General features: G+C 50.1%; 1 protein-coding gene across 3 annotated transcripts in view; it reads right to left on the bottom strand.

Moving 5' to 3' along the window:
- The window catches only part of RFLNA (refilin A), a 41,094-nt gene extending 17,708 nt beyond the window's left edge, over positions 1 to 23,386 (bottom strand). The window contains exons 1-3 of one of the 3 annotated variants that reach the window (XM_083590673.1): positions 22,498 to 23,171; positions 21,654 to 21,788; positions 19,575 to 19,963 (exon numbers count right to left, since the gene is read on the bottom strand). In XM_083590673.1, coding sequence (XP_083446799.1) covers positions 19,575 to 19,793 — 219 coding nt within the window. In that variant the 5' untranslated portion in view covers positions 19,794 to 19,963; positions 21,654 to 21,788; positions 22,498 to 23,171. The other 2 variants (XM_083590671.1, XM_083590672.1) reach the window with 2 other exon arrangements.
- Positions 23,387 to 23,612: the final 226 nt, after the last annotated feature.

Raw genomic sequence — 23,612 nt, 5'->3', positions numbered from 1 at the left:
TGTATTGCGTTTTTATCATGCCCCTTCCACTCAGAAGTTGACGGTAACAGTGTGGCTCTCACCTCCTATGTTATGCTCACAAGAACCCTTGTTAAGCTGAGAGCGTGACTTACTCAGGGTGTCTACCTGTGCAGCTGATGTGAAAAGGGCAAATCCCAGGTTAGAGTTCATTGGGAAAGAGATTGAAAATAAAGCACTCAATATGATGATGATGATGATGATGCACAAAATGGGAGTTCTAGTCTCCTCAAAAATCATGGAACTGTAAAAAGTTCGGGAAAGTGCAACCAAAACGATTAAAGGGTTGGAGCAATTCCTCTATGAGGAAAGGTTATGACATTTGGGGTTTTTTAGTTGGTTCCAACCCTGACTGTTTATTATATTTTTGTTCTTTCCCCAAAAAAGCTCAGGAAAGCACCCATGTGCTGTCTAATCTTCACAACAGCCCTATAAGGCAGGGTAGGTTAAGAGACAGTGGCCAGCCGGCCCAAGGTCACTCAGTCAGTTTCTTGGCAGTGTGGGGATTTCAATCCAGGCTTTTGTGGTCCTAGCCCAATGTATTAACCACCACACTGCACTAGCTCTCTGCACATCACTCTCTAAGCCTGCCTTGCCCAACCTGGTGCCCTCTGGGTGATTTGGATGACAGCTTGCCATGGCTGTGCTGGCTGGAGCTTATGGGAATTGAAGTTCAAAACATCTGGATGATAAGTAGTCGGTGGTGGAATTGCATCTCCCAGCTCAGAAAGCTTGAAGGTAACAAAAGGCACTAAAACAGCTTCATCCTATAAAACTGTGGTTGTTTTGCTGTTGTTATTATTATTACTAATTAGTTACTTATTTTGCTTTTGCCTCACTTTGTCCCAAAACACCTCCCAGCAGCACACCAGAAAGCTCACTCGTAAAAGTTGAATCACAAAAAAGAAAAAGAAAGCTCTTTCCTCCCCAGGCAACAGGGGGAGGATTAAGGCAGGCAGAGAGTGGTGTGACAGGACCCATTTGCCCAAACGGAAAAACCTTCTAAAGGCTGCAGTGACATTCTCAATTCACCAGGCACATTTTGCCCCTGGCTATCAGCCGCTTGCAACCAAGTGAAGATGCCTGAGTGCCAGGATGGCACCTGACGTCTCCACCATCTGGAGGTGCCTGCCTGGGGATCCTTGGATCTGGACTCTTTTCACACACTAATACCACATCCTGTACAATTCTATCCATTATATTTTATCGACAAAATCAGAATGAAAAGTTGTCCTGGAAAATACAACTTTTGAGCTGTCTGGCCCCAAAATGGCAACTACTGTAGATATTCCATTTTGGTGACTGTACCCCTGGTTTAAGGAGCCATTTGTCACCTAGCTTATATACCTGAGCTTCTAACACTGGCTGTAACATCTCCCAGGCAGTGAAGGACCTATCCAGGCCAACCATTGGCTCTCCTCAAGAGGAAGGACTCCAAAGACTTCCTGATTGGTCAGGGGCTGTACGTGGGTAACCAGAGTCACTCCTGGCTTGCTCTCTGGTTTGACCTTCCCATGCTGACCCATGAATCCTAGCACCTGGCTCCCACTTGGTGCAGCTACCTGTGGCTGACTTGTGGCAGCTCCACTGAACTGATGGACCAAGGAACCTGCAACATTCATGATTGAGGTGTTTTTTAAATGCTCATGATTCCATTTTCCTCCTTCAACACATTCCTATCAGCCCCTTTGGGCTTCTGCCAGGAGCTTTCATTTGGGGTGGGTGAGGAAATGCAGATTCAGCCCATTTTAAAGCAGTTTGTTCTGCCCTGCAATTATCAAGAACAGCTGGTATACATATACAGTGTTATGGAAAACAGCCTCTCTGGTGTGCCTCTTGCATCGTATCCAAAAGGGAACTACAACCTTGCTTAGTGCTGGTCTGCCTTCAACCCTGCTTACAAGCATCAGTAAGGAGTGGGGTGCTTGTAACAGAGCATTTTATTAATTTATTTAATTAGGTGGGGTTAACTGGAAGAGTTCAGAATTTGAAGGACATTAAAATGGCCTTCCCTTCTAAGAATGAACCATATTTTAATTCACATTTTAATAAATGGTGCCAAGATGTCTCCAAAGAGCTCTATGCAGATAGATCATCTGCTTTGCATGCAGAAGGTCCCAGGTTCAAAATCCCCGGCATCACCAGAGAGGGCTGGGAAGGTCTCTTGCCTGAAACCCTGGAGAGCTGCTGCCAATCTGTGTAGACAACACTGAGCTTGATGGGCCAATGGTCTGAATAAAGCAGTTTCTGATGTCCCTATACTAACGTTTGGATAATACAGTGGTAGCTCGGGTTACGGACGCTTCAGGTTACATACGCTTCAGGTTACAGACTCCGCTAACCCAGAAATAGTACCTCCGGTTAAGAACTTTGCTTCTGGATGAGAACAGAAATCATGCTCTGGCAGCGCGGCGGCAGCGGGAGGCCCCCTTAGCTAAAGTGGTGCTTCAGGTTAAGAACAGTTTCAGGTTAAGAACGGACCTCCGGAACGAATTAAGTACGTAACCAGAGGTACTACTGTATACAAGTGTAATCCATTAGTCAACAAATAATTAGGGCTGTAACATTTCATTTTAAGCGGAAGACATGTTTTTTTATTCCCTTTAATTAATTTTTAAAACTAATTTCTAGTGATTGTGGAAAGGCAGTAGAGTTGCAAGCACTCTCTTGGACCATCTTGCCTAAAATGCCTCAGAGGAAGGTATGGGTTGGCCATGAGCCAGGTGGGCAGGTGGCGTCAGCTGTCCGTTGGTTGGGCTGGATGGCAAGGCAAATAAGCAGGAGCTGGCGGGGACAAATTTGCCATTGATTCAGCTTGCCTAATGGAAGGGTCGGCCTATTGTTTTCTTTTTACAAAATTTATAAATCAATATCTCAGAAGACAGAATCAGGATTCAAGATGACCTTAATAGATTGGAGAACTGAGCCCAAACTAACAAAATAAATTTTAGTAGGGACAAATGTAAGGTTCTGCAGGAATAAGCAGATTCAAAAATATACAGTATGATGGAAGACACCTGGCTTGACATCTGTACATATGAAAAGGATATAGGAACCTTAGTAGACCACAAGCTTAACAGGAGTCAACAGTGTGATGCATCAGCACAAAAAATACAGTCAAACATCGTGTTATGTTTGCTGCGCATTGCGGCTTTTCAGGTTACAAACGCGGCAAACTGTTCACCCCACGCGCATGTGCAGAAGCGACCTGCGTGCTTCGCACACACGCAGTAGCTGCACTCTACTTACAGACTGTTCAGGGTGCGAACGGCACCCCGAAATGGATTGCATTCGTAAGTAGAGGTACCACTGTATAATGTCCCAATTAAGGGAAGTCATAGTATCGCTCTATACTGACTTGGTCAGACCTGGAGTCCTGTGTCCAGTTCTGGGCACCACAGTTTAAGATGGATATTGACAAGGTGGAATGTGTGCAAAGGAGGGCAAGCAAGATCACAGAATCATAGAACTGGTGAGTTGGAAGGGATCCTGAGGGTCATCTAGTCCACCCCCTACTATGCAGGAATCTCAACTAAAGCATCCATGACAAATGGCCCTCTGGATTTGCACACAGCCTGTTGATTAAGTGTTCTGATTAGAAGCCCCAATTAGTTATGTATTTCTGCTGGGAGACGGGAAAGGAGCAAGACAGGTGCTTGCTCCCCTCTGTGTCTACTTATCTTTAGAAAAAAGAAAGAAATACTGCAAGCATAGGAGAAACCGAACAAGTTATTTGACCCTCTCAGCACAGCAAAGGAGTGGGAGGAAGCTGTAACACGGAAAAATGCAACATAGCAAATTTTATTCACTAAGCAGACATCACCTGTTCTTGCTAAAAACAACCAACAACTGAGTTATGAACTGGCAAAACTTGTGGGATGAAATACACTTGCAAGAATGCAGAAGAACATTGTGGTTTTTCCTTTCTTTATGAGCTGAATGGCAATTTCTAGGCTATCCAACCCATACGGCAAACACACAGAGCATCCTCATGGCCTAACGCACCTCAGAAAAATGTTTGCCCAAGAACATGTCAGCAAACCTGATGACGGAAATGCCACAGAAAAACAAGGTAAAAAGTACACACACACCCCAAATAAATGTAGACCCTCTCCTTGTGTGTGTATAGAGACCCTCTGAATACAGAGTTCAAGGGTCTGAGGCATAATTTCTCTCCCCTTCCTCCCTGCAGTTCACACAACATGAATTGGAAGTTAGGAATAAGTTCATGCTTGTAAACAGCCACTTGCCTGGTTACCAGCCGCAAGCAAATGTCCACCACAGGCAACTACACATGCGAAGCCCTAGAAACATTGGTTTCTGGTTTCTTTTACACCAGAGTTTCTCAAATTTTCCCTCTGTGGACTACTTAATAATTGCACAGACCACTTAATATACTTATTCTGTAAGTTGTCAGGGGAAAAGGCTGGAGGATGATGATGATGATGATGATAAATGTGTGTTGTGATAACTGTGGGCTTGCCTTTCTACTCTGATGGACATGCTGCTCTTTATGAACAAAGTGTTCCACAACCTTCCAGCAAATAATCTGAATAGAAGTTGGAGGTCGCCATTTGAGGAACTCTGTTTTAGACTAGGGCAGCTTGACTCGGATGGTTCTTACTTGTTCAGACTTATTTGCAAGACTTCACAAACGCCTGCAATGTTTGCCCATGGCTGTCCTAATCTGATGATTAAAAAGTCTTCCTAATGTTTCCCTTTACTCTCAACTTTTCCTTTCAATATACCTCCTGCTCATTCTCCTGCTGGTTTAGAAAGGCTGATAGAATCCCAAAATACCCCAGTCTTCTTTCTTTGGCAGTCAAGAAATGAGACAAAGTGGTTGCAGTGGGAAAACAGCAGCGCAGCTGGCAATCAGCTGCAGAAGGAAATAACAGCTTTTCTTCTCCCTTGAATGCTAAGACTGGTAGCTTACCTTTTAATCATGCTCTGGATTTTAACCAGCTGATCTTAAAGGAAAAAGGGCATAGCACCCAGCCTAGACTCTAAAGGATGCCCTGGTGGTGGATTGTATGTTTTCGGAATTGGAGTCAGGCTAGTTTAGATGGGTTAACAGAGAGAGAGAGAGAGAGGGAGAGATTTCTAAAGCAAAACTGCCACCGTCATTTTCAATAACCACAAACAGGCAAAGTCCCGAAATTCCAGCAACACAAGTGGTCTCCTGCTCCAGAGCTGTGCGTACTTCTGGCCAAAGAAAGTATCCAAAGCCGATGCCAAGGAATCCAAAATCCATGCCAAGGAAACACAAATACGCCACTCAGAATAAATTATGGAAAGCCAAGCAAATTTTCGTAAAGTTACTTATAATGCATAGTATATTTTCGCTGGGGATTTGCAGAATTTGACTCGTTTTTGGCAAGGCTGGAGGGAGGCACAACAGGAGAATAAGGGCAGAAGATACACAGCTGTGCCAGGCACAGAAACTCCACCCTGACCCGCTGGAAACCTGCCCAGAACCCTTCGAACTCCTGGCCACTTCAACCGTCTTCCTATTTTCATGCTTTTCTCTGCAACCGTGAGGGCCAGAAACTTTTTTTAAAAAATGAAGCCAAGATTCCAGCACTTCCCCAAGTTTCTTAAAATCAAAGAACGTCGAAGGGATGCTGGAAGGCTGCTAGTACAGACCCCTGGTGAATCTGCAATGCATGATGCAGCTACAGCATCATATCATGAGATGCTAGGCAGGTCCAATCACTGCTCCAATACCTCCACGCGAATGAGAGCGCACCACCTTCCAGGGTCCTCTGTCCTGCTGCCAGACAGTTCTTGCACATCAGGATGTTCTAATGTTTAGCCGAAATCTGCACTGTTGTCATTTCTGTCCACCACTCCTAGTAACTACTATCCTCTTCAACAACAGAGAACAAGGCCACATCCACACCATACATTTAAAGCACTCTCATTCCACTTTAAACAGCCACAGCTTTCCCCCAAAGCATCCTGGGAACTATATATTGCTATAGGTGTTAAGAGTTGTTAAGAGAGCCTCCCCACACAAAGCCACAATTTCTAGAGTACCTTGGGAAGACAGATTGATTTCTAAACCACTCTGGGAACTGTAGGGGTCTCCTTAGCAACTCTTGGCACCCTTCACAAGCTACAGTGCCCTGGATGCTTTGAGAGAAGCCATGACTGCTACCATGAGTTGCTACTTTTAATAGTAGTATAACAGTGCTTTAAATGCAAGATGTGGCCCAAGTCTGTCCATCTTCTAAGACATAAGGAAAGCCTGTTGGATCAGCCAATGGCCTTTCTAGTCCAAGCATCCTGTTCTCACAATGGCTGAACAGATGCCAGTGGGACACGTGCCAGCTGGACCCAAGTGCAACAGCGCTCTGCCCACCCACGATTCCTGGTCTTCTGCACTTGGACAGTGTATACTGATGAAGGCAATACATCAAGTCTTACTTCTCATCAACCCTTATTCATGTCTGGAACACAGAATCAGGAAAGACACAGGGAGTCACTGCTTCAATCTCGCCACCATAATACAACTTCCTGTACTAATTAGTACCACACGTGCATAGTAATTTCAACGGTGCTGCATTATACAAATGGCTAACTCACCACATCGTTTCAAACTAACCTAGTGGACCAATTCCCTGTGGCCAAATACAGTGGTACCTTGGGTTAAGAACTTAATTCGTTCTGGAGGTCCATTCTTAACCTGAAACTGTTCTTAACCTGAGGCACCACTTTAGCTAATAGGGCCTCCCGCTGCCGCTGCACGATTTCTGTTCTCATCCTGAAGAAAAGTTCTTAACCCGAGGTACTATTTCTGGGTTAGCGGAGTCTGTAACCTGAAGCGTCTGTAACCCGAGGTACCACTGTAGCATAAAATAATTTTCTTCTGACCACTGAAGAAGATAAATTAGTTTGAAATGCATCTGGTCTCTGAAAAAAAAATGTTGTCATCTTTTGGTCATAGATGGACTTTGATCAGACTTTGACCTGAATAGGCAAATCAGTTTGTCATTGTATCATATTTGCTATTTTATCTGTTTTGACTACAAATTTATATTTTTACATTGGATTAAAGTTGCACTTCATTTTCCTATAGTATGAAGTGGGAGCATTTAGAAGCATTTCAAATTTTTCACTCTTATGCAACTTAAGTCTTCCACCATAACTTTCAGAAACATTTAAATTCTTCTCTATTCCCCAGGATTCTTCACAATGCAACTTTTATTCTTGGTAGTTGCTCTGAGGCAATTGCCCATATAAACATTGAAAGCACAAGTAAAATGCTGTACAACTACAGCCTTTTAGATGGGCCCTGGAGGCTCATGGTGCCTTCATGTCTATTTAATGTGCATTAATATACATTATATAAGCATGGCATGCAGTTTCCTCACACAGTGGAGACTTGTATCATGCAAGCAAGAAATTGCTTCACTACTATGAGCTGCTTTAGAAGTAAAAAGATCCAAGAGTGTCATATCAGACTCTAGAAGTGTCTGATATGTCATATAGCAGTGTAGCGTCAGAGAGAGGCAAGGTTATGCCAAGTAGGCTGAAAAAACTCAATGTGTCACTTGGAGAAGGTCCTGTTCAATTCTGGGCAGGAGTCTCACCCACATTAAATATCTCACAGTCCCTGGGCTCTTAAATGTGGATCAAAATAACTGCAAACTGCAAGGCTATGTCTCCATGGTAAAGGGCACACATTGCGTGGAGTTAGTGCCATATTCCATCCCTGGACAAGACTGGGAAGAAGCCCTTTATGAAACCCCGAAGAGACGCTGCCAGCCAGTAGAGACCATACTGAGCTAAATGAGCCAGTGGTGTGACTCAAAGCAGCTTCTTCTATTCATGGGGAAAACCTGCTGGAGGAAGCTATGGCATTCCACTGCTGCCCACTGTGGAGGCAGGCTACCTCTGAAGGTTGCCTCCTCCTGAGTAAGCTTGCTCAGGCGTTGAGTTATTATCAGAGGCCCTGGACCTGGTTTCCCCAACTGAATAGGTGAGAGACTTTTTGGTGGTGGTGCCCTGGCTGAAATGCCCTCCCCAAGGAAGCTTTCTGGGTGCCTGTGTTAAGATCCTTTTACCACCTGGGGAAGACCTTTTTTTTAAGAGCCAGGTCTTTTCTCCTTGAGAAATTATGCTTCTTGTGCCATTATTCTTCTTGTGCTGGATTTAAGCAGAAAATTGAGTGGCTTTTATTTAATGTTTTCTTTTTTTTTAACGCATGCTGTCTGAACTCTGCATGAACTACCTGCAGGACAAGAGGTAGCCTCCTCTCCCTGCAGAGTGGCCTGATAAGCCAGATATGAAACAGCAGGGACAAGACACAGCTGTTGGCCTGGAGACTCCAGAACTCCTTCTAACACACGAGGAAAGATGGGCTGGAGTCCTGCCTGAGCAGCAGGTAAGCTGGGAGAAACTGCAGTGGCTAGCAGGAAATGCTTGGCTATACCCTGGCTGGGAAGCTGGCTGGAGGAACCAGCAGGGCACATGGCGGGGGGGGGCAGTTGAGCTGCAGGCAGTGCCCAGTTACCCCATAGGCACAGTATGGCACCACCAGCAAAGTGGGGGCACTCCGCATCTTCTTTTCTCTCTTGTTTGTAAGCAGAGTTGCCAAAAGAATTTCAGAATACTGCCCCAAACTTTTCAATCAGGATCACCAGAGTGACAGAAGTATAATCATTCTTCCCATTTCTCTTTAATGGGTCTTAAAATGAAGACTAGGAGCCCTTCTTCTCTGCATTTAGAGAGACACAAAGAGAAACACAACTTCCTACAAACAAAAAATAAATAAAAATCCAAATGCAATGTATATAAATGAATATAAAGAGAGCTCTTGACCCTTATGGCGGATTAAAGTGGCTATCTTTCATTTTGCAAGTTCTGCGCCATGAAGGTAGCCAAATTAAGGCTACATTCCTAAACATAATGATTAGAGCATAAATCTCACTGATTTCAGGAGGATTTACTTGCTTAAGATTGCAAAAAAAAAAAAAAAAAGATACACTCACTGTTAGGCAACAGTGACCACAGAACCTACAGACCATCAGCGGGCAAACCAAGTCACCTAATCTGCACCCTCTCGTCCTAGTTTTAAATAGCTAGTGCCACTTTGCAGACAGAGCAGAAGATAGGATATGTTCTGCAGTGGACCTTAGAATTCTGGCTCCTCCTCTTTCTGGTAGTTAGATGGGTACCAAAGCCCCATGTGCTTCTGCAGGTGTTTGAGTTTTATGTGTTGTTGAATTGGGACTTTTTAGCCGATTTATTTCTGATCATTCTAAATCTGTTGTGATAGTCTTCCTCCTGTTTAACGGTGATATTGGAAGAGTGTCTGTTTTATGATGTGGTTTTTAAACCAGACTGTTGGCCACCCTGAATACAGCACTCCTTTTAACAGTGAACTCAGCTGGTGAGTGCCAACAGAGCTGCAGCAAAAACGGTGCTATTGAGAAACATGAGGGAGGAATCTGCATGCCCAAGAAAAACTCATGGTTTGCAAAAGTAGAAATAATATTTTACAGGGCAGCAACCTAAGCAGGTGAACTTACCCAACCCTCCACAAAAAAAGGCAGTCCGATGAGAATGGAGTAAGCTCAGTGAACACAGGACTCTGTGCTAATTTGGTGAAGATGGGGGAAGGAAAATGAAAAGGGGTTAAGAATGCAATGGAGCATTTTGGAAGAGGGCGTGACTGGCTCGCTGGCACACTGAACAGGGTTCCTCTATGCTTCTACAGCTTGTTGCAGATCCCATTTGCAACTGATAGAAAAGCAGGGTATACAAATTACCTGGAAAAAAAATCAAACGGCTGAGACCTGCCGTGCGCAAATGAGAGGCAGCAACTGCTGCAAGAGATCCTGGGCTCCATTTTCACATGGGCTTACGCCAGAAGAAGCTGTTTCAAAACCCAAACAGTGGCGCCCCTGCCATGCCTATTTGCTGTCACCTGGTGTTGGGTGAGGAGAGACTTGTGGCAGCAGCAGCAGCCAAGAATAGAGCGTACGCTGGCACCCGCAGCTGAATTTCCAGGCTCTCCAGAAGCAGGCACAGAAAATTGCTTCAGATTTTCTGCCCCGCAAGGCTTTTTCTTGCTTGGGCATGGATTCTGAGTCAGCATCCAAGGCTCACTGGCCTGTGAGTCAAAGGCTGCTGCTTAGATTATAGCATCGCACACAAGCCATTCACAAATGTCTTACAATTAATGGTGGGTTGTTTTTTTAGGGGAGGTGAAGTTTAACTAGCCAGTGTTGTGTAGTAGTTAAGTGTTGCACTAGGGCCTGGGTCTGATCTGCAGCCAGTCACTGCCTCTTGGCCTAAACTGCCTCACAGGGTTGCTATGAGGATAAACCGGAGAACTGGGAGAAGAACCATGGATTGTATTCAGCTAAGTGCTACCCACCATTAATTTGAATCTGTCTACTCTGAGTAGGACTCATGCTGAACACAACCAACATCAACTCCTTGGAGGGAAGATGTGGTATAAATGTAATGCTCTACTACTATATATTTTGGAAAGCTGCTCATTTGCTATGCATTTGTACACTAAAGGTATGGTAACCAAATTTTGCATTATGGTCCCTGAGGACCAAGGAGCAGGTTTTGGTTTCTGCTTCGGTAACATCAGGTGCCACTTTGAACCAAGATGGAGGACGGAACCTTTCCAAACTCCACTGGTTTTTTGGTTCCTCAGAATTCCAGAGCAAAGCTGGGTACAAAGCTGCTAGTAAATAAATAAAATAGAGAACTGTCAGGGAATCAGGAGCAGGAGCACTGGGGAGAGAGGATTGGGAGAGCGAAGGGGAAGAATCCGAGGGCAGCGTAGGGGAGTATGACAGTGGCCCGAGAGATTCCATGAGCTTCTCCAGCGAATCAGAAGATTCCCAGAAGGGGGCGCCGATGGTCAGGGCAAGGGGGGTCCCAGGGGGGACGCACCAGAAACAAGGAGCCAGAGGGGAACCCCAAAGCAGCAGTGGAGGATCAGGACCAGTTTCCCCACCAGAGCGTAGTGGGGGGGAGGAGTCACATGTGTCAGGAGCAGTGTCTCCTCCAGAGAGGGAGTCAGGGCTGACCACGCCTCCAACGGAGGGGAGGTCAGTTGCAGCTAGCCCCCCCGATGGGGGAAGCAGTGACAGCAGCAGTGGAACGGTCAGGAGGAAAGTTGCTGGCTGGGCGCGCGCGCCAAGTTCAAATGTGCAGGCGCGCGGAACAGCAGGAGACCCGGATGGGGAACCAGCTCCTAAAGCCCGCCGGAGGGAGGGAGAAGGCTCAGGGGAATCAGCGGGAGAAGAGGCTAGAAAGGGCGGAACCCCGGCGGGCAGGCGGACCCAGAGGAGGAAGGAGCAGCGGAGAAGGTGGAGCAAGGCTAGACTCTTAAATTGGTGTCAAGGGGGAGGAGACTCAGACGGAGCATCAGTGGTCTGACACTTTAGACGTGGGGCTGCGCGCTGCGGCTCTGGAAGTGAAACTGAACTTCAATAAAGGCTTTTATACTTAACAACGAAGCAGCGTTGGTCCTTTGTGAGCTGGGACCTAGGGTAGCCCTGACAGTATGCTCCGTCTCTCATAAAAACCTCGCAGCGTGAGTTGGTGCAGCGAGGGGCAAGACTTGGTGTTTTGCGAGCTCACGAAGATAGGCAAAGATGACTACAGAGAGCCAGGTGAAAGAACTGCAAGAAGCAGTCACGACGCTTTACGCGGAAGTAGCAGCATCCAGGAAAAGAGAAGAAGAAGCAGTAGCGCTCTGCCGGGATCTGCAAGCCAGGTGGGACCATTGGGGGAAAGAGGGGCTGCCAGGACCCAAACCGGAGGGAGTTGGCCTCGGGAAGAGGGGGGGCAGCCTGGTGGCGCACTTTGATGGGAACCTGCAGCAATACCCTAACTTCAGAGCTGACGTGGTTTACGCGCTCAATTTGCTTCGGAAAGACTTTAGAGATGAGGAAGAGAAGGTGGGCTTCATAATCACTCATTTGCATGGGGAAGCAAAAGCGTGGCTGCGGAATTTGTGGCGCGAAAAAGACCCTGCCCTCAAAGATTCCGATGCATTTATCAAAGCTATGGACGCTTGCTTTAAATCTACGGTAGATGTAGATATTGCTCGGAGGGAAATGCATGGACTACAGCAAGGGAAAGCGACGGTGAGGCAGTATCACTCGCGCTTTTTTGCCTTACTGAACGTGCTGGGCTGGGAGAAGGACTCCATTGCTGTCAGAGACCTGTTCTGGGAGGGGCTAAGTGGAGAGGTGAAAGATGAACTGGCAAGAGGAGAAAGACCCCAAAATACCCAAGAAGTTGCCCAAAGAGCGTTGGCAATTGGTGTGCGCCTGGAAGGACGTAAGGGAAGCACCCCAGCCAGGACAACCCCTTTCTTTCCCAGAGAGGCGGGGCGGGCGCTGTCCATGCCTCCTTTGGGAAGGGGAGAAGAGCCGATGGAGATTGGTGGTGCAAGGGCTCAGACTGCCAGCAGAGCCCAAACACCGGGAGCAGTCAAGGGGAAGGCTCCTAGAGGGACCAGGAAGTGTTACATCTGCGACAGTGCACAGCACATGGCCAAAGAGTGTCCCCAGAGGCTCCAGAAGCACACTGCAGCCTCAGCAACAGTAAAGGGAACAGGTGAGCAGCTGAAACAGCTGCAGGGGGAAGAAGAAGCCTGGTTGGAAACAGAGCCACTGGGGCCCAACCAGGCAAGTCAGTGAAGCAGTCCCCAGAGATTTTACAGCCCACAGACCCCCTCCCACCCAAACCAGTGGTGCAACTCACCGCATCGCTCCAGTTGCCCAATGGGCACACCATGCAAGTACCAATAACCATTGACTCTGGGAGCAACGCAGACTTTATTGGAGTGGACTTTATCAAGCAACATCGCATAGCACTCATGCCAGCCACGATGCCCCTAAACGTCGTCACGGTCGATGGCAGGAAGCTACTGGGAGGAGAGGTGGTACAGCAAACACCACCGATGGTGATGCAAATTGGAAACCACCGCGAAGTCATCAGCTTCAACGTCACCCACCTGTCGGACACGCCCATAGTGTTGGGTATGAGTTGGCTGGATAGGCACAGCCCGGCATTGGCATGGTACCAGCGGCAGTTGACCTTCTGTTCCTCCTACTGCGCAGAACACTGCATCCAGACCCGCCAGGAGGAGGAGGGGCAAGAGGATGAACCGCAGCTACACCTAGGCATGGTGCAAGCGGTACCCAACAAGTACAAGGAGTTTTTGGAGGTCTTCTGCGAGAGGGAAGCGGATAAGCTGCCTCCCCACAGGCCTTACGACTGCAAGATTGACCTCCTGCCGGGAGCGACGCTGCCGACTGGGAAACTGTATTCCATGTCTGAAGATGAACTGCAAGAACTCAGGGAGTTCATAGATCACAACTTGAAGCGGGGGTTCATCCAAGAATCTAAAGCAGTGGGGGGCAGTCCCGTGTTTTTCGTGAAGAAGAAGGACACGCCCCAACGGAGACTCATAGTTGATTTTAGGACCATAAATTCCAAAACGAAGCCCGCAGCATTCCCCATGCCCAAGATCGACGACCTGCTCGCGACGGTGAGGAAGGGACGGATCTTCACCAAGTTGGATCTACGAGGGGCGTACAACCTTATACGCATGCGGGAGGGCGATGAGTGGAAGACAGCCATGTTTACACCTTTAGGCACCTATGAATATCGCGTAATGCCTTTTGGTCTGCAAAATGGCTCCCATACCTTCCAAGCTTTCATGCATCACGTGTTAGCGGGACTCCTCTACAAGAAGTGCGTCTGCTTCCTGGACGATATCCTGATCTTCTCGGAATCGCAGGAGGCTCACGAGAGGGACGTCAAGGAGGTCCTGCAGAGGCTACGGGAGCACAGACTTTACGCCAAATTAGAGAAGTGCCAGTTCGACATGACGGAGGTGGATTTTCTGGGCTACAAGCTGTCCGACAAGGGACTCGCCATGGACAGCGCCAAGGTCCGCGCGGTGTTGGACTGGAAGAGCCCGCGCAATCGGAAGGAGGTCCAGAGGTTCGTCGGCTTCGCCAACTTTTATCGCAAGTTCATCAAAGGGTTCGCGAAGGAGACGGCGGCCATCACGGACACCCTCAGCTCCAAGAAGAAGAAGTTCACCTGGACGGACCAGGCGGAGCAGTCCTTTCGGAGACTCAAGCGTCTCTTCGCGTCCGAAGAACAGCTGCTACATGTAAACCCCAGCAGACCAATGAGGGTTGAGACGGACGCCTCAGACAGAGCAGTGGGGGCCGTCCTGTTGCAGCAAGATCCGCAAGGGGAATGGAGGCCGTGCGCATTCTACTCCAGGAAACTCAGCAAGGCGGAACAGAACTACACCATCTGGGACAGGGAGTTGCTGGCCATTCATGCAGCTTTCAGGGCGTGGCGGCACTTCCTCGTTGGAGCCAGACACACAGTGCAAGTCCGCACGGACCATAAGAACCTGGAGTACTGGCGCACGGCGCGGTTCCTGAACCAGAGACACATCCGCTGGGCGGAGTTCTTTGCGGATTTCGATTTCCGGATAGAATACATCCCGGGAGACAACAACGTCATGGCGGATGCACTATCCAGGAAGCCGCAGTATCTCGAGGAAGCGGCGCCGGTGGCGGCCAAGCACATTTTCGCACCGAAAGCGTGGGCGTGCGCTTCAGCTGCCGTGGACCTGGACGCGGTGCGTCGAGCGCTGCAGACGGATTCGTTCGCACAATCCAAGATGGAGGAGGTGCGAAGAGGCACAGCGAAGGACGACGAGTTCCAGATACGAGACGGACTGCTCATCCGCAAAGGGGCTCTCTACGTGCCCGGAGACGACCTCCGCGCGAAAGTCTTGCAGCAGCTACACGACGCGCCCAGCGCTGGGCACTTCGGCAAGGACAAAACGGCGGAATTAGTAACCAGAGACTTTTGGTGGCCCAAGGTGAGGGGAGAAGTCGCGGATTACGTCTCCAGGTGTGACACCTGCCAAAGGGCCAAGCCAGTACACAGGAAGCCAGCGGGTCTACTAGAACCCCTACAGACGCCGCTCGAACCGTGGGAGAGAGTGGCCCTGGACTTTGTCACAGATCTGCCCAGCTCGCGAGGCAAAACAGCGGTGCTCGTGGTCGTAGACATGTTCACCAAGATGGCACACTTTATTCCGTGCGCGAAGGTGGCCACAGCGGAACAGACCGCCAAGCTGTTCATAGACCACGTGTTCAAAGCTCACGGCTTGCCGCGGTCCATCCTGTCCGACCGGGGTCGCCAATTCGTCTCGAGCTTCTGGCAGAAGCTGCTGGGCATCCTGAACGTCAAGATCAACTTAGCGTCGGCACGACACCCGCAGACCAACGGACAAGCGGAGAGGGTCAACGCCATCATGCAGCAGTACCTGCGATGCTACGCCAATCAACAACCCTCGACCTGGGTGGACTACCTACCGCTGGCCGAGTTTGCCTACAACAACACGAAGCACGGGTCTACGGGAGTGACACCGTTCTTCGCCAATAATGGGCGGCATCCCAGAACTTTCCCAGGGTTAGAGACGAAGGGGGAGGGGGAGCCAAGGGGAGCAGAGCACTTAGCAGCAGAGTTACAGGAGGTCCACGAGCAACTCCGCAGGCAATTGGAACTGGCGAAACACGCCTACAAAATGCAGGCAGACAAGCACAGGAGGGTCGGGGAGGACATCCAGGTGGGGGACTGGGTCTGGTTAGCAGCCCAGGCAGTGCCGGCCAGGACGCTAGCTAAGAGGAAGCTCAAGCACAAGCAGCTGGGACCTTACCAGGTCGCGGCGCAAATCAATCCAGTGGCCTTCCGGTTGACACTCCCGGAGGGCTCCAGAATGCACCCAGTCTTTCATAGGTCAGTGCTCACACCCTACAGGGAACCCCACAGGTTTCAGGCGACAGGGAACGCGCCAGACACACTTAGTGAATCTCCGAAGAGGGAGGGGTCACGGAGGGCGACGCCACTCAACGAGGTCACGGAGATTTTGGACTCGAGGTGGGGGGAAGAGGGGGTGGAATACCTCCTCGCCAGGGAAGGTACCCCAGCCAGTGCCAACAGGTGGGTACCGTGCTATGCCGTGGAGGAGCACTATCTTAAAGACGAGTTCCATGCACTCTTCCCACACAGACCTATGCCGGCAGAGTATTTCGACGACTGGCTCTTCACGCCCACACTGTCAGCCAGTACGTTCCAGGGTTTTTCATCAGCTGAAGAGACGACGCCAGACACTAGCTCCTCGGAGGGGTCTCTCTCGGGGTTTGCCACAGACCGCTCCTATTGGTGGGACACTCAACCGGAGGTGGGGTGGCGCAGGGAGCTGCTGCGGGGACCTTTGCAAGCTGTCTCACCAGAGGTACCCGGGGGAGGGGAGGACATGGACGTGTTGGGGGAGGATCCTGGATTCGAGCACATCAGCAGAGAGATGGAAGCAGAGGAAATCGACGTCGACGAGCCCGTTGCGGTTGGGCCGGATCCAGTGGACCGGCTACACACCAGGGGGGAAGAATGGTATCCCGCACTCACACCCACTGGACTGGAGCACCCGGAACCCACACCCGAAGAGGGGGAGGGGGGAAGGGGGGGCTTCGAGGGGGGGATGGATGTCAGGGAATCAGGAGCAGGAGCACTGGGGAGAGAGGATTGGGAGAGCGAAGGGGAAGAATCCGAGGGCAGCGTAGGGGAGTATGACAGTGGCCCGAGAGATTCCATGAGCTTCTCCAGCGAATCAGAAGATTCCCAGAAGGGGGCGCCGATGGTCAGGGCAAGGGGGGTCCCAGGGGGGACGCACCAGAAACAAGGAGCCAGAGGGGAACCCCAAAGCAGCAGTGGAGGATCAGGACCAGTTTCCCCACCAGAGCGTAGTGGGGGGGAGGAGTCACATGTGTCAGGAGCAGTGTCTCCTCCAGAGAGGGAGTCAGGGCTGACCACGCCTCCAACGGAGGGGAGGTCAGTTGCAGCTAGCCCCCCCGATGGGGGAAGCAGTGACAGCAGCAGTGGAACGGTCAGGAGGAAAGTTGCTGGCTGGGCGCGCGCGCCAAGTTCAAATGTGCAGGCGCGCGGAACAGCAGGAGACCCGGATGGGGAACCAGCTCCTAAAGCCCGCCGGAGGGAGGGAGAAGGCTCAGGGGAATCAGCGGGAGAAGAGGCTAGAAAGGGCGGAACCCCGGCGGGCAGGCGGACCCAGAGGAGGAAGGAGCAGCGGAGAAGGTGGAGCAAGGCTAGACTCTTAAATTGGTGTCAAGGGGGAGGAGACTCAGACGGAGCATCAGTGGTCTGACACTTTAGACGTGGGGCTGCGCGCTGCGGCTCTGGAAGTGAAACTGAACTTCAATAAAGGCTTTTATACTTAACAACGAAGCAGCGTTGGTCCTTTGTGAGCTGGGACCTAGGGTAGCCCTGACAAGAACAAATTTGTTTAAATAAAGAACTACCTTGCATGAGAGATAAGAAGCTGCAAAAAAAGAAAATCATACAAACAAGTCAGGGACTGGTTTGAAAACTTGCTTATAAAGCTGCTTAGGCCCTGGACTCTGTGCTACCCGGGAGCCCCACATTAAGTGTCCTGGCCCAAAGAAACAATGAGCGAGAAATCAGCAGATAAGACGTGACCAACAGCCACTGACATTTTGTGTGTGTGTGGAAAGTGACATGGCATAAATAATATAAGATGACCCCAGATTCTAGTTTTATGAGAAAGGGAGAAAAACGCCTCTCCATCTGCTTTCCCCAGGACTCTTTTTATGATCTTAGCCTCTCGAAGCCTTCACATGACACCGCTTCCAGCTTTTTACCTCCATGACAATGAGGCCTAGCATCCTACTTTTCAAAAAGCTACTTGTTGACGCCACTGAAAATTCCAGCCAATCTTTAAAAAAGAAAAAAAAAAGCTGTAACACTGCTCTAGATTCATTTCCAGCACCACCCTGATTCAGGATCATCATAGGCTGCTGGCAGTCAGCAGCACAGTACCTGGCCCTCTCTGGGATATTCGAGGCCCCACCATAAATGTTCATCTCCATTTGAAAATACCAGCATGTTTCTAGATCTTTCTAGAAGAAAAGCATGGAGGCTGAATTCTACCTAATCACTTACCAGGAAGTAATCCTGCTCCTCCAATACAGAGTTCTGGGCAATTAATGCAAAACAAGAGGAATAACTCACCTTTGGAAATCTGGTATAGTGACTGCTCTGGTTTATGAGATTGCACCACACTTTCAAGCCCATCTCCACAACTAAGGGCCAGAAACCTGAGAACTTCTTATAAAATATAGATGCTCATGATCTCAGGAAGCAAATTTCCACATCCAGCAACACACTATGCAGATTTTATGAGTTCCTGTAGAATCATGCATAGGTAGCGCTTACCTGACGGATTCAATGGAATGTATCTCCAACCAAGAACACAAAACAGGCGTCTAATTCAGGGTTTCCCAAACTTGGGTCTCTAGCTGCTTTTGGACTACAATTCCCATCATTCCTGGTCTTGGTAGCTGAGCATGATGGAAGTTGTAATCCAAAAACAGCTGGAGACCCAAGGTTGGGAAATACTGCTCTGGTCCTACATGCACTTACCTGGGAGTAAGTCTCACCAAATGCAATGAGACTTACTTCCGAGTCACCATGCACTGTAGGTGTGCAACATCCCTTGCTCTGGAGGGAAAATATATTCCTGTTCCTAAAGCTGCCAAACTTATGCAAAATTAAATCAAATCTCTTCAGTTCATAGAAACCAGCAGCCTCACATTTCTCGGTGCCTTGGCAACGAGGAAATTTCACCACACCTGCAACTCAGCTCTGAAACTAATGAACTGCTCCTCTAATTTATTCCTTAGTGGTTCAACCAGCAAAACACTCCCTAAGATATTATCCGCTTCCAGAGTGATTCTTTCTAGAAAACAAACTTCAACAGCTCATTATTCTTTGCTAGAGCAAAACAATCTACCTTTCCTTAAAAAGCTGGCATTTCCGTCCATGCCACTTTGAGTAACTATGCAACACACACCAGTTCATATCCACTTGCCTGATCAGCTGTGGCGAGTATAAATCAAGTCTAGGTGACAATGCAAAGGAAAACATTTTGTCTCCTGGCAAACTATAACTAGAATACATATTGGGTAGGGTATCCAGAAAAGCTTATTTACGGCGAGAAACTTTTGCGGACTGATGAAGGAACTCAGGTTACCTGTCTGACTTAGAGGCCCCTGTGTTAACGTGTTAAGGCAGCAGGCTGTGGAATCGCACAGGTCTCTTGGTCAGGCTTTTGGGGCTACAAAAGGACATCACTGCCCAAGCCTGAGATAAAGCATGCAGTGAGAAAGGCCATCGGTCAGCGCCAGCACACGTGCTCTGCATGCAGAACACTTCAATCCCTGGTATCTCCAAGGAGGGCTGGGGGAAAATCCCTGGCCTAGAGAGCCTCTGCCAGTAGTGTAAAGAATGCTGAACTAGGTGGGCCAACGGTCTGACTCTGCATAAAGCAAGTTCTTATGCACACAGGGTGGAATTATTTCCAAAGAGGCCGCTCTCCGAAACACAGCAGGGCAATCACAGTAACGTGCACTCAGACACCCAAGTGGTGAATGAATTCTTACCACGTTCCCCTCCTTGCCATCTTTCCTGTGCCCATGTCCCTGGGTATCCGTGGAAGAGCTGCTGCCTCCAGGTCTATTTTCAACGATGCCCGGAGACAGGGAGTAGAAAGGTGGACTAGGGCTGGGGGGCAGCCCCGAATCCGGGCTATCCAGCAAACCTTCTCGGTTCTTCTCTTTCAAGCTGTCTTCCATTCCTTGCAACTGCAGGTGACCCACCATGACTGGGGTGGGGAAGTGAGGGCTGTGGCTGCCAAGCAGGGGGAAACCCACCACCTCCTCCTGCAGGGAGGCAAACGCACGGGGTACATGCACAGGGAGTGCCAGCCGGATCCCTGTGCGCCTGTTGCCTTGGGTGACTCAGGGCTGGTTCCTGTGGCTGCAGCTGCCCCCTGTTGGAAGGAGAGAAAGTGGAAATGAACAGACCATTCTTCATCAACACAAAAAACAAAAGTGCAGAAGAGAGGGCAGATCTCCAAGTACACCTGGGGAATAACCTTTTTTCCCTGAGACCCAGGTGAGACACTACCAGTTGGGCTAGCCCAGGTGTGGGGAACCTTTGGCCCTCCAGATATTGCTGAACTACAACTCTCATCATCCCTGGCCATTGGCCATGCCTGCTGGGACTGATGGAGGAGTTGTTGCTGGCATCTGTCTGTCTCCAGAGACAATGGAGTGTGCCTCCGGGGGTGAAGTCAAACCACTGCATTAGCAGCCCCAAAGTGACCTCCCTGGGGCACAAGCCTGGGCAGCGTGCGTGGAGGTCCTGGGCTGGCCAGATGACAAGAGACACCACCCTCGCTCATGTGGTCCAAAGGAAAGCAGAGCAAGACGTTTGGCACCAACTTGGCTGAAGGAATTGCCGGAATGAGGCATACAAGGTGCCATCCAATCATAGGGACTCCACTCCAGATTTGTGTAGAGTTTACTCCTTAGCCTTTTCTTCTTCTGAAGATATTCTGCAAGGCAGCAGAGGTTTAGGATCAGTGTGTTCCTCCTCCTAGACGGGCTCCCTTCCAGGTGGAAGAGCCCCATCTGCCCCTCACCTCCCTCTATAGCACTGCAGAAACCACTTTCTTGGCCACTGGACCCACTATTGGTCTTATCCACTCAATCAAGACTATATAAAGCATTTTTTAAATTAAAAAGTGTTTCCTTTAAATGGCAGGTGCACACACAAAAAACAACCAAGTGGAAACCTATGCATGTTTTTGAGTAAACATACATCTTTGGGAGAAGCAGAGAGCTTGAAAGCTGGCTTTACGCTCTGAGTCTAGGTTATTGTGTTTAGGATTACAGCTATGGGAGTAAGCCCCAACAAACTCAATGAGATTCACTTCCAAGCAGTGCATTGTGCTTTGGGCTACAGTCCTATGCAAAGTTACTTGGCAGAGAGCCCCATTAAGTCAAATGGGACGTACTTCTGAGTAAACATGTAAGGAACTGCGCTGTAAATCTAACCTGTGTTGAATTAAGACAGGAGAGGCCAGATTCAAATCCCACTAAGCTATTCAGGTTACCAGGTTCCTTTGGGCCATTCCCTATCTCTCAGCCTGACTGACCCACCTGCCTCACAGAAGCGTAGCGCTGGAAGGAACCAAAAGGGTCACCCAATCCAAACCCCTGCAATCCCATGTGGCTAAAGTGGATGGGGAAGAGTCATTGTATATTCCTTGGAGGAAAGGGTATATATAAAACAAAGTCCCCCAAATGACTTGCAGAGAGCAGAAGAGAGCCAAGGCCTGCCTGGTCCAGCATCCTGTTTTCCACAGGGACCAATCAGATGCTTCCAGGAAGCCCATAGCCAGGGCAGGAGGGAAACAGCTCTCCCATTCTGGGTCCCAGCAAGCAGCTTTCAGGTGCAGGGGGCCTCTGACAGCCTCCTCCACACACCTTTCTAACCTCCTTCTAAAGCCATTTGAAGCTGCTGCTCTCACCGCATCTTGCAGCAGCACGTTCCACAGATTATTACATATTTCCCAGGGATGGTCTTCCCGACTCTCTTGCCCTTCAGCTTCAGTGGGTCTAGCCTTAGGAGAGGTGGAGAAACACTTCTCTCAACTGCCTTTTCGAAAAGCCCACCTTTTAAAAGTGGCTTGCTGGACAGCACTGGGTGAGAGTGGCGCTGTCGCTTAAGAAGCAGAAGCCCAAATCCCTCTTGGGGGCCTCGGAATAGTTCCACAGGGCTTTGGATCCAAAAGACTATATTCCAGTGCTCTGGGTCAAATAGAAGAAGAAGAATCTAAGAAGAAGAAATCTAAGAAGCTGCTTCAGGCCCACAGCCCGCCTAGTACAGCATCCTGTTCTCACAGTGGGGATCTAGTTGCCTGTGGGAAACCCACAAGAGGGGTTCCAGCTTCCTGTGGTTCCCTGAAACTGGTGCTTGGAAGCATCGCTGCCTCCCACGGTGGAGCAGAGCAGAGCCATCACAGCTAGTAGCCATCAATAGCCCTCTCCTGCAGGAATCTCTCTAGTCCTCTGTCAAAGACAGAGACAGTCTTGAACTCTTCTTCATCTGCTCCCAGACCCCCAGTCTTCCCAGTTACCCCTCTGATCCTATGCCTGCTTTTCCAGAAGCAAACTCTTCTTAAGATTTCAGTCTTAGAATAAGGCCTTTTGTGGACAAGGGCTCCTCAAGGGTTGGCCTGCACCTGAGCTTAGTTAGGAATGTCCTTTAAAGGAAAAACAAACAAACAAGGTCGCATTCATGAGCTTCTCCAATGTAGCAAAAACTAAGCAGTTCAGCAAATCAAAGTCTGGACAAATTAAACATCTGAACACTTGAGTCTTCTATGCAGTAAAATCAAGACAGAAGACTGTAGGAATCAGGGGAAGTTGGTGCAGAGTTCTCAAGAGGGGGCCAAGCACATTTATAGAGGGGTGGGAATAGTTTGCTTATTTAACTCTCCCCTCACACTTTACTAACCTTTTTCCCTTCATGAACCTGGTAAGATCACGAACTACCCCCTTCCCAAAATGTATCCCCCCCAACCTCTGTCCCCTACTGGGGCACAACATGTCCCAATACGGGGCAGATTTCGGTGACGACTGCCCTCTTCGGACACAAAGAAACCCCCCGAGGGAGAGATGCCCAGCGCCCCGTCCCCAGCCCCCCCCCACACCCACCACTCGCCAAGCTGCACCGGCCGCGGCGCCCGGGTTTCTCCAGTCCCGCCACCCAAACCAGTCCGCCCCAGAAGCTGCGCTCGGCGGAGAGGGAAGGGGCAGCGGGCGCGACAAAGGCACGCCGAGGATCTCCTCGCCCAGCTCGGCTCGCCCCGCGGCGAAATCCCCGCTCGCCACCCGCGCGGCGCCCCGAGGCCCCCGGGAAAGACGGCGCCGCGCTTCGGCTGCGTTTCCAGGAGGGAAGGCGGCGGCGGCGGCGCCCAGCGCAGGGGTCTCTCCGGTGCCCGCTTCCTCCAAGCGCAGCTCGGCTTCTCCCCCCGCCGCCGGCGAGCAAACAAAGAGCTCCGCGCCCGTCCCGTCCTGCGCGCGGGGCCTCGCCAAGGAGCCGCTGCAGGCGGGTCTCGGCCCGAGGGAAGGAGGAGGAAGAAGGAGAGGTCCAGGCGAGCGCCCCCCCCCCCGCCGCCCCCGCGCCAAAGCCGGCCATTTACGTGGAAGCGAGCGAGTCCCCGACGAGGCGCCGCGTCTCTCCTCCGCCGACGCCGGGCCCGCCTGGCTCAGCGAGGACTGAGCGCGCCGAGCGGGCGGAGAGACTTATTCAACTGACACGGCGGCGGCTGCCGCCTGGCTCGGCTCCATCTCCGGCCCCCAGGGAGAGCCTCGCCCGGCCCCCAGCAGACCCCTCCCCTCGCAAGCTCCCGGCCAGCGCCAGGGACTCGCGGGCAGGGCAGAGGGGGCTTCCCCCCAACAACTCCCCTCCTCCAGCCTCCTCTCTCCAAGCTGGCTTTTTCTCCTGAAGAAACTGGGAGCAGGAGGCAGTATGTTGAGAAATTATATACTGTGCTGTCGTTGATCGCGCTGCCCGGGACTGGTGGAAGTTTGGTGTCCAGCCTGTTTGTTTGTTGACAGGAGCAAGCG

This window comes from Podarcis filfolensis (genome assembly GCF_964270895.1).
Source record: "Podarcis filfolensis genome assembly, chromosome: 16".
In the NCBI taxonomy this organism is placed as follows: Eukaryota; Metazoa; Chordata; class Lepidosauria; order Squamata; family Lacertidae; genus Podarcis; species Podarcis filfolensis.
This window is presented reverse-complemented; position numbering and strand designations above follow the sequence as displayed.